The 11,150-nt window shown below is 40.5% G+C and overlaps 1 protein-coding gene across 2 annotated transcripts; it reads right to left on the bottom strand.

Annotated features, from left to right (window-relative positions):
- Nucleotides 1-4,525: 4,525 nt before the first annotated feature.
- On the bottom strand, nucleotides 4,526-9,525 carry LOC121610795 (ETS1-related protein). Of its 2 annotated transcripts, none has more exons than XM_041943079.1 (8): nucleotides 9,388-9,525; nucleotides 8,891-8,972; nucleotides 7,406-7,525; nucleotides 7,225-7,299; nucleotides 6,997-7,146; nucleotides 6,656-6,916; nucleotides 5,950-6,068; nucleotides 4,526-5,322 (listed from the first exon to the last, which is right to left on the bottom strand). In XM_041943079.1, exons 1-8 carry the CDS (start codon nucleotides 9,451-9,453, stop codon nucleotides 5,038-5,040), a joined length of 1,158 nt encoding a protein of 385 aa, XP_041799013.1. In that variant the 5' UTR covers nucleotides 9,454-9,525; the 3' UTR covers nucleotides 4,526-5,037. The 2 variants fall into 2 exon arrangements, with proteins under 2 accessions (XP_041799013.1, XP_041799014.1); XM_041943080.1 differs by having other exon boundaries at nucleotides 7,406-7,492.
- Nucleotides 9,526-11,150: the final 1,625 nt, after the last annotated feature.

The raw sequence follows: 11,150 nt of genomic DNA, 5'->3' as shown, positions 1-11,150 counted from the left end.
GTATACTGTATAAAAATATTATAGGAAACCATCAAAGAAAGTCTGAGGTGCAGATTAAATTTTCCTATTAGTTTCTTTGCTAATTTTAAGGGGGAGAAAAAGTTTAATTTGGTTGGTCGACTGGGACTGGATCAGGAGCAAACAGTGTGATGAATACATCCATAGTTTTAACTGAGCTGTGCGACTTTTATGAAATGTTTTAAAAAATCACTTCATCCAGGGGCCCAGTAGGCTTGTTCAGTTATACATTCATGTGTATACTTGTCATAAGAGTGTTTCCATAATAATTATAATTTAAAAGTATGCTGCTGTTTCCTGACGTGCAGCCTCTTGTGTTTGTGTAAATGATGGCTGTTTCCTGTCAAGAGAAAAGGTGAAAGCAGCATTACTTTGTTATAGAGCAGTAAAAGAGGATTTTATTCCTGAACCTAAACGTGTCATATCTGCCTCACCTACACTCTCCTATACGCAGGTGTCATAGGGACTCTAGCGCCATCTTTAGATTTGAGTCGGATACAACCATTAAATGCAAGTGTCAAGGGTCAAATCTAAGCAGGCTGTAAAAACAATTACTGTATGTATAGAACGGAAGTTATTACACTACCAATACAATATTTATTCTACTCAGCAATCACTACTTGTCTGCCTGCATACACAGTTTACACAGATTCGATTTGTAAATATTAGGAGACCAAAAGTCTGAGTTCACCAGTCAGGATACAAGATATTGGCCGCTATAAATAATAATTGCTGGACTAATGCATTATTTATCAATTTAAATAAAGCCCTTTAATTACAACTTTTACTCTGCAGATGTATTCGATAATGGCTTGAACACACTATTTATTGAAGGTGCACGTTCCAGACAGATTGTGTTCAATGCAGGTGTTATGGCTCAGGCAATGAGGACTAGGACCCAGATGCAGAGTGGAAAAATAACAAGATTTATTTAGAAACAAAGTACAACTAAAGAAGGCAAAAACGGGAAAAGAGTTCGATGAAAAAAGTATCAACTAAAAGAGCTACAAAGACACAAAACGCCCGAAGGGGAAAAATATACTAAGCAAAGTAACAACAAAATATCAAGACAGAAAAATACTGGGAATGAATAACTCAGGAAAATACTCGGAAATGCAGAAGCTGGCACATGGCTAGAATCTTCCTCAGGAGCGAGACAATAAGTGCTACGTGCAGGAATTATCTGGCACCGGAGGAGTGCTTGGACTGGGTTTAAGTAGCCAGCGCTGATGGGCTGATCACTGTCAGGTGTGGTAGTCAGCTACGCTCCTGAGGAAGATCGGCCCCGCCCCTGCTCATGCACCTGTGGGCAGAGGGAGAGCGAGAGAGTGAGCACAGGATAACAGAAACAGATCGTAACATAACAGCAGGCCTCACCCGAGGAAATGATTATTTAAAAACACATCAACAGGTCAAACAAATGAATGTGTCAGGGCCTAATTATAGTCTGAATACAGTTAAAAGTCAATAAAAAGTCAATTTATGTTGCAAATTGTTTTAAATGCCTCCCAGGATCAATATTGATCATTATCAATTAATAAATATTGTTCACTTATTTAAGATGGTGAACCATCTTTATGAATTATGATGACAAAATACAAAAAATTGATGCCTTCTGTGTTTCAGACTGGTTTCTGCAGATAATCCTCAAGTGTGACAGTATTCTTGCTGGGCAGTTCATCCAGTACAGCGTCCAGTGTGAGAGCACACGTGTCGAGACATCGCCCGTTGCCCTGAGGAGAAAGACAATAATGTTGACTCATTAATAAATAATGTTGGAGCTGATAGCTCATATATTAAATCAGGATTTAATGCTTTTGACAGAGAGGCTTTTGCAGTCAGATCTTGTTCGTATTTATATTGAGGCTATCTCAGTTTAGAGGGACGCTGTTGATATTTTTGTTTTATATTCATTATCTTTTGGACAGTGACAGCCAACATCCAGCCTGCAGGCAGTGAAATACGTTCTTCGAAGGTGCATCATCGCCTGCTGATGGTCTTGCAGCTGTATGAGATTCATGAAACATTAAATTTGTAGAGCTCCTCTCTTTGCATGCTGCTTTAAATGTCAACAATTTCAAAGCAGCTCCTGGCAGGTCAACTTACCGTAAAAACACGATGTCTACTGTCCTCCCCTTGTCTCTCTGACTGTAAAAACAAGCACATATGATGAACAGCACTGACGGATTTCATGCATACAGTTACCTCTTCAGTAAGCATTAGTCAGGATAAGTGGTGTAGTTTCATTGTTGTCCAAGATGAAATGTGAACTGTGATTCATGAGCAGCTGTGTTAATTAATTAGAAGCCCTCTCATCGTGTGTGGATGTTGCTGCTGCTACTGTTTGAACTACGATGTGGTCAAGGAAAAAATAACCTACATTATTTTAAGGTTTCAAATGAACAGATGACTTTAGAACTAGCACGTTCCTCCAATGGGAGACAATGGTTAGTTATTAGCTTATTACAGATGTATTTGTACATGTGATAAAAACAAAATGATGAAAAACAATGATTCAACAATAAAAAACAAGATATGCCAGTATCTCAAAGTATCTCACTGGTAGTTTAACTTTTAAAATGTCAAATGTCCCATTCAGCTCATAAATGAGTCACAATTAAGGGATGTTTTGAACAAGTAGTTTGACATTTTGGAAAATTCACTTTCTTGCCCAGAGTCAGATGGAAAAATCTATGTCTGTGCATTGAATATGAAGCTACAGCTGCGTAGCCTAGCTTAGCATAAAGACTTAAAAAAAAAAGCTATCATGGCTTTGTCCAAAGGTTGAAAAAAAAATCTGGGGACTATGTTCTGGTCCCCCTGTGGTGGCACATACACATAATCCCTGTCAAATCACAACACGTCATTTTTCCGCAATCATGCTTTTGTATGGATCCATGCGATATAACATTTTAACTAGTGAGGTGTTGAGGTGCTGTTAGGCAGATTTCTGTCTCCCCATGTTCCCACTCTTTGTGCTGAGCTATGTTAAGCAGCTGTAGCCTTATATTTAATGGACAGATCTCATCCAGTGTATTTATCAAACTCTTCATTAAAAAAGTTGATATTTTTATGCCAAATAATAAAAAAAAATGCTGATTGGAAGTAGACTTAATGCTGTGTGGTTTACAAACAGCCTTAATAGCTTGCCGTTGTCCACCGCATGGCACACAGTATCTTCCAGTGTTGCAGTTAAACACGGTGGCCTACAGAAATCTCACCGAGCGTCTGCGCCTCCTCATTGCAGTCAATCTGCTCCAGTATGCCCAAAGCCACCCGAAGAGCTCCGGCCTCGGTAACAGTTGAAACCAGGACGTCTGCGATGTCGAGGAAGCCTTTCCCCTCCACCCTGTTGCGTCGGACCCGCGGCGCTCCCCTCAGGTCTAGAAGCTGGTGGCAGAACTTGTCAAAGTCGCTGGGAAATATCGACATTAAGAGCTGTTTCCATGCTGTAATGAACACAAATATCTCTTAAACGTTTGACGAATAAAAAGACATTTTTAAAGTAATGCTCAGCATATTTGATAGATTTTTATTAATAATCCAGGACATTAATATATTAATGTAACTGGAAACGGAAGAAAAGAATGTTTTTTCTCTTTTTTTTAATCATTGCATCCTGGTGCATACGTCAGATGGAGAAGGACTAGTTTATTCCTGCTGGGTTTTAAGAACCAAAAATCTCTCTATTGAATTAAAAAGCAAATACAGAATAAAATGTATGCAAACAATAAATGTCTGCAGGTCAGAGAAGAAAACGTGAAAAAGAAAACAGTTACATATTAAGAACTGGAGACTTTATTCTCTACATAAAATGAAAACCATATCCAAAAAAAATAGCATATTTGGAAATCTGGGGAGGTAAACCATGTTGCCCTCTATCAACTTTCATTGTCGACCTTTGACTTTAATATTTACGAGCAGCTCTGAAGGCAGCATTAAACAGGAAGTAAAGCCTGTGGACATTTACAGTAATTATGCTATAGGCTTAACAGGTCACTCAAAACAGGTTAAAACAACCAAAAAGGTAATAGTAATAAATCTATAATACCTATAAATCCTGGCTACAATATCCCAGCATGCAACAGCTTCACACATTGATTTAATCAGTAACTGGATATCAAATCACTTTGATTTGATTACATGCAATATTAGAACACCAAGGGCTAGTCCCCAAATACTAAAATAATTAATTCCAACCTTTTTAGGTTTTATTTATCTGTATTTAGTGTAGGTCTGATTTTTTCCATAAAAAATGTTTTAAAATATCTAATCTAATTCTTTTTGTTGATGTTAAATATACTCTATAAATATACTAAGTGTCTAATATGAAACTACAGCTACAGCATGTCAAAATGAATTAGTAAAAAAAACACCTTCGGTAATAAAACCAATATAAGACAACCTGAAAGTCATTTTTGGTACCGGAAAGACACATTTTAATATTTCCATAACTAAAGGTTGAATCCAGATGGAGTGAGACTCTTCACACAAAACTATATTTATATACAGTTTATTTTTACAAAACCATCATCACACAGGATACAACTTTCACAGTGAGTGCCTGAAAATTGTCTCAGTTATGTTATTCTGATAGCAACAGAGGTAGACATGAGTTTTGTATTAAAAAACAATAATATAAATGCACAAAACTCTGCAAATCGTTCATATAAACACTATTTACACATACATTTTTTCTTACAAACACATCACATGGAAATGTGACCCCAGATGTTAAAAATGATCTATTTCTAGTGCTTGAAATTCTCCTGGATAGTTCCTGTGCTGCAGTTATTTTGCCCTGAGGTTTAGGAGCTATATGTTATATATGGGTCACACATTGGTAGACTTTTATTTTGTATTATTAAGCAACATATCCGCTTTAAAGACTGACTGCCCCCCTGAAATGCAGCATTTATTAATTGACTCTAGGTCTCCATACCAGGAGGCAGTGTGCACCACTTCAGCTCTGTAGTACTCTGTTAAAATGTGCTGGATGAGTGTCCTGGCACCCATTCTCTACTGTGAAGTCCATGTTTCACTGCTGTGCTCCGATGATGCTGCCGCCGGTACCCCAGGGCACTGCCAGGACTCTGTGTTTGTGGGCAAAACGTTCAGACTGGTCAGGACCTCCTGCGCTGTCTTTCCCAGCATGCCCTGTATGTCACACACGAAGCGGTAGACGTAGCGTTTGCCCGCCGTCTTGTGGATGATGTTCTTGTGGTAGTAGTAACGCAGGCCACGGCTCAGCTTCTCGTAGTTCATCTTGGGTTTGTTCTTGCACCGGCCCCAGCGTTTGGCCACCTGCCGGATCAGCAAAAAACACAGAGTTGAACTTAATGTGTTTATTCCTCAGAAAAACACTGAATAAACCTTCCATGTCAGATATTTTACTTAAGTGAAGGTACTAATACAAAGTGTACAAATAGTCTGGTACAATTATAAGTCCTGCATTCAGAATAATACTGAAGTTTAAGTACAGAAGTATGACTGAATTACATACTGTTTGGTGGTTTAATGGTTTCCAGCCCAGGGCTGAGGCCCCTTCAGTGGGCGACAAGATAAATCAGGCAGGAAGCTTTCAACTACAGAGCAGTGAAACACTGCTTCTCAGCCTGGTGCTAAGTTACTCTTTACTTACTCTACATATATTTAATCTGCATGTTTTTGAGTTTTCTCTATTTTTTGTGAAATATTGAGTAGTGGGATGTTATTTTAATAGAACTATAGTTGCTGAATAAATGCGATGAAGTAAAAAGTACAACAATTCCCACTAAAATGTTGCGCAGTAATCTAAAATGCAAATACTTAAGCATTGTGCTTCAAAGTTGTACTCAAGGACAGCACTTAAGTAAATATACTTAGTGACTTTCCATTACTGACACGCAGTACTCAGCAGGCGCTTGAATTCAAAACAAGATATTTCCTCACCTCTGTGGGGTCGGACATCTTAAACTCCCAGCCGTCTCCCGTCCAGGAGATAAACGTTCGGCAGGCGGAGTCCAGAAGTAACTCCAGTAGAAACTGCCACAACTGGATGGGACCAGAACCTGAATGAATGAATAAATACACTGAGTCATGATGGCAATTTTCATGAACCTGAAATAATCAGTGGTTGAAGAAGAATCTAATCTTATTTTAGTTTTAAGTATTTTAAGTAGAAGCGGCAAGCGTAAAAACACAAGTAAAATTCATACTTAAGCAAAAGTACTACCAGCTAAATGTATTCAAAAGTAGCAGAAGCAAAAATGCAGAAACACTGCACTTACTGGTGCATTAATGTGTAAGAAGCCTTTTAATGTTGTAGTTGGTGAATGTGGCGCCAATTTTTAAGTGCTTTATACACTGTTGAGGAGTCCTTACATCTTCGTCATTTAAAGCCAGAGGATGCAGCAGTCAGAAATTCTTTTTTAGACTTAATTTAAACATATTTCATAATGATTTAGAGAATAAAAAAGTCAGATGTTACTTTGATCAAACAGGATTTTAGTAAGGAGCAAAAACACTGACCCCATCTCTTCTAAACAGACACATTTAAGAATATTCTTCTTTTTTTTTAATGAGCCAGTTGGTATTATAAAACATTTTTATAATTCATGCAGACTTTTCTTCAAGTGATAAATCAGCAAATTCTAACCTGGATAAGCTGACATTCCCGTCATCTGGCCCTCCCTCTCTGGCCTCTGCGGGTGTGTGTTCTTGCGTTTGACCACACGGGGACAGTACTGGTCTGAGGACTGAGGGCCGTGGCTTGAGGGGCAGGAGGCCGGGGGCGGGTGTGGCAGGGGGGCAGTGAAGCTGGGAGAGGGGTATTCAGACCAGAAGGACGTCGACTGCCTCTGTCCGTCGGAGTCGTACAGTTCGGCCGAGTGACACGAGTAGCTCTGATCTGCCTCACCTGGAATAAGGAGAAGAATTACACACTGAACGGCAAAATTAGGCCACCGGGGGGGGTGTTTCTAATATCCAGTGTCTTACTTTGTAATGTATTTGCTCCTTTTCCAGTTAGAAAGGGGCTGTGGCTGCCCTCCATGGCCGGGCTGAACTGCCCGTTCTGGGGCACCAGGCTCTGGTACGTCTGCGGGGACTCCTGGTATCCAGTTTGTGGCTGGTCTACTGTCAGCCCATCTGCTCATCAAAAGGAAAGTCAGCCACAAAAAGAAACTACAGCTCAGCATGAGGAAGAGCACAGAGTCTGAGGCTCACCGTGTGGATATGAGGCCCACCAGTTGAACTCCTGGTATGAGCCCAGGTTGAAGAGTGTTGTGTCACTGGCGCTCACTGAGGGGGGGGGGAAAGCAGAAGATGTGAGATAAATCAAGGCCACCAACATATGACTCACACTAACAACCACAAGGGCGTGTGCTTTTGCTTTCCGAGGTTTCACCTTTAGCGTCGTATGGGTGGGAAGCCTTCGGTGGCTCTGGGTAGCTACTTTCTGTGAGGTACTGCTGCTGTCCGGGTGCTTTGCTGTCTAACAGAAAAGACAGGTCTTCACCAGGGTAGTCTGGAGGTTAAACACAATACAGACAGATGGAGTCAGGAAATGATGATGAGGGAAGGATGGAGGCACAGCTCATGCTTGTGAAGGACCACGCCGATGGTTTTATCTAACGTGCTTTAGATAAATACTTAACATTTTCCAAAGCAAACATTTTCGGATTGATTTCATCCCTGCTGGGCAGCTATTGTGTCCATTTACTTCACTTAACCGTGAAAGTTCACTTGCAGAGACTTAAAATTTATATCAATACGTATGAAAATGGGTAACACATGGCTTTGGACACTTAAAGTGCTATCAGCTGCTGCAGAGCCTTTTCAATGCAATACATTAACATGTCCTTCCTCACATTACAATTTGTCTTTCTAATTTGATTTCTTTACAACCAAACTTGTGAGTGCATTGCTTTTTGGCATTTGGAGAGTCAGATTTAAGGAGCATCACTGAATGCATCACCAAAGTAGACCTTTCCAACTGTTGCTGAGAAATAAATGACAGCACTAAGATTACCTTAACAAATACAAGCAACTACAGCATCTCAATCACATTTCAAGTCTCTGCAAGGTGATTTTCTGACCGTGCTTACATAAACTGAGACGTTTAAGGCAGAAAGTGAATCTAAAAATGTTAACTGTGGAGTACATATGCTAGAAAAATGCAAAGTCACTGGTATGGTCCTTTAAGCAGGAGGTTCATTAGGCTACAGCTCAGCATAAAAGTGAGGAAAGATGGGGCGAATTTGTAAGTTTTTATCTCGACGGTGGATGTTGACACAAGAAAGAGCCATTTGTTTACTGTCGAATCAGCACCAGGCACTCAAGCCATGCACCTCAACTCAATGGATGGAGGCAGCTAGGAGGAAACAAGGGAGGGAGGGGGAGGAAGAGAGAGGAGGAAACGCCAGCGGAGGGAGTGTGACAGAGTAGTGATGGAGGGATGGGGAGGGGGGGGGTACTCTAAATCTGTTGGAGGAGGAAGTCTGGAGGAAAGGATTAGGGAAGACAGAGAGGGGAGTGCCTTTAACCTGACCACCCTGTTTCTGCGTCTTTGCCTACCTCAGCCCATTCAGGCATTATGCACACACACATAGATACGCAGCAGCTCCCCATTATCCTGACGCAGCCCCTTAGTTTGAGCGAGAGCCCCCCCCCCCCCCACCCCGGGTGTCAAGGTCTCAATGAGAAAGCTCTGACAGATGTGATGATACAGTCTGCGCAAATATTTCCTCTGTCCTTCAGCTGCTCAGGTTCAGAGGAAACAGATCACGCAAACATTCACAATCTGCCTGGACAGCTCACCAGAGAGAGCTTCAGCCTCGTACCATCCCAAGTTATGAAGTTTGGGACCAGTCGAGCGATTCCCTGAACTCACCATAAGATGCAAAGTCAAAGCCAGCTGGCACTTCCTGTGTCCTGAAGTCTTCTGTGTAATATCCAGTCTGGCAAACCTCCATCTGTGTTGAAAGACTCGTGATTACAACTTTCATCCTCGCTGCAACTCTGACCGTTGATCAATATCTCGAGGCAGAGGCAACAGCAACACTTTGCACTTCATAGGATTTTGCAGCAAACAGATGTGGATACTTTTCAACAGATGTTCGAGCAGGGATGCAGCTCACAATTATTTCCATAATTTCTCTGATTAAACAATTCATCACTTAGTTTAGAAAATGTTAGAAAATAGTGAAAAAGCCAACCCTATTACTCAAATCAAACCAAAATCCTGCTATTTTTGCTCATATGATTACATTTATTGAATGGGATAAACTATTAGAGTTAAACCAGGTTTTATAGGCCGGCTGTTATGAATGAAAAACATGATTTTCTCGTCTTCTGCTGTAAAAACTTTCAATCCAAGCGAAAACTGACCTTTATTTTCGAGTCTTTGCTGTCTGTGTTTCTGTCTCCGGGCTTGATGACAGTGTCCCAATACATCTCTCTTCTCTCCTCCGCTCGTTATCTGTCGCTCCTTTCCCCGGAGTCACGGGCTTTGTTTACCGTTTCTACCGAACAACACAGTGGTCAGTGTGCGCCAGAGGTGCCGTTATAAGCGCAGCGGAGGTGGGAGGGGCGCGTGGCCGCTCTGCGTCGTGACCAGGTTTGTTTAACAGAAAGTGACGTCAGAACCCCCCCCGGCCAATAAACATTCATTCATAAAAGATTCACTGACGACCGCAAAAAATATCACAAAGACCTTCAATCGAGTATATGGATCTTTGACTTAGCCTGAAAGTAATATTTTATACCAATAACACTGTAAAAGAAGGCGATGAGCAACAAGAGGTACTTAAAGTCAAAAGTAAAAGTACGGATTAGGCAGCAGAGTGGCTCCTGTCACTGCTATTATCTGATTATAATTAACGTTGCAGTTGGTAGAATATAACATTTTAGCAACTCATATGTAAATTCAAAAGCAACAAAGACGATGTAGTACCTTTAATATATTTACATATATTTGTGAAGACACTAGACAAAATTTAGGATTATTCATTAATAATTGAAATTTAGATTAAAAACAGGAAAATAAGACAACTCACAGTTAAAGGTCCCATATGCTGTCATACAAATAAAACACATCTTATCCTGAGGCATTAAAAAGTCATAAATTCACACAGAGCAGCAAAGTCACTCCACTAAATCTCTGAGAATAACTACATCTTATCAGATAAATCACATCCAAACAGCACAATAATGTCGCAGAATCACTATTGAGTCCCACCATTAAGACCTTTCTAACATTTCTGTTGATCTTGATCTATTTTTATTCTATTTCTCATCCGAACAAATAGAGTAAAACAAGAGCTGAAATGATTAGGTGATTAATCGATGAGTCGACCCACAGAAAATTCATCGACATTTAATTTCAATGGTTAAGTAATTGACACAACAAGATATTTTACATTTTTCACTATTTTCTGACTTTTTAGAGACCAAACGATTAATTTATTGATATCAGATCAAATCATAAGGAAATTGTTAGTTGTTTTTGAAACCAGTCAATAAGGTTTTTAACTCTTATGGACTTCAAGGGGACGCGTTTTAAGTGTAATAAGCATAAAGAAGTTAATCAAATATTTCTACATCTTTAAACCTATTGAGGGTGTAAAAATAGAATCCAAACTACAAGAATATTGATTACAGCAGCCGAAACAACCGTTTCAGTGAGTCTTTATTCTATCATGAATGGCCTTCACATATTTCAACGCTGCGGTCATTGTGATTGTCGGACTAAATAACTGAGCCACAGTTTGGGTGGGGATGAAGTGCGGGCTTTTGAAATCAGAGCAGTCGGTTTCTAATGAGGTGGGAGGAAGAAAAAAATCTCTGTATCTTTAGAAACCATTCGACAAAACAATGGCCCGTAAAAAAACACACAAGTGCCCGCTGAAGAAAGTCTGAAATCACGGCGTGAGTGGCTGCAGCAGATAAGGCCGAGCCCAGGGCCTTGTATAAACAAACATCTCTGTTATTCTCCTCACACACACACACACACACACACACACACACACACACACACACACACACACACACGCTGAGGACCAGCCCCATCTGGAAAAGTGGAGCTGGGTGAAATCGTGCGCGTCGGTGGGAGACGGGAGTCGTGATTGGGAGCCCCACCTCAAGACAAGGAC

The sequence above is a fragment of the Chelmon rostratus genome, chromosome 8 (assembly GCF_017976325.1).
Source record: "Chelmon rostratus isolate fCheRos1 chromosome 8, fCheRos1.pri, whole genome shotgun sequence".
Classification (NCBI taxonomy): Eukaryota; Metazoa; Chordata; class Actinopteri; order Chaetodontiformes; family Chaetodontidae; genus Chelmon; species Chelmon rostratus.
Note: the sequence above shows the minus strand (reverse complement) of the source record. Positions and strands in the feature narration are given on the sequence as shown.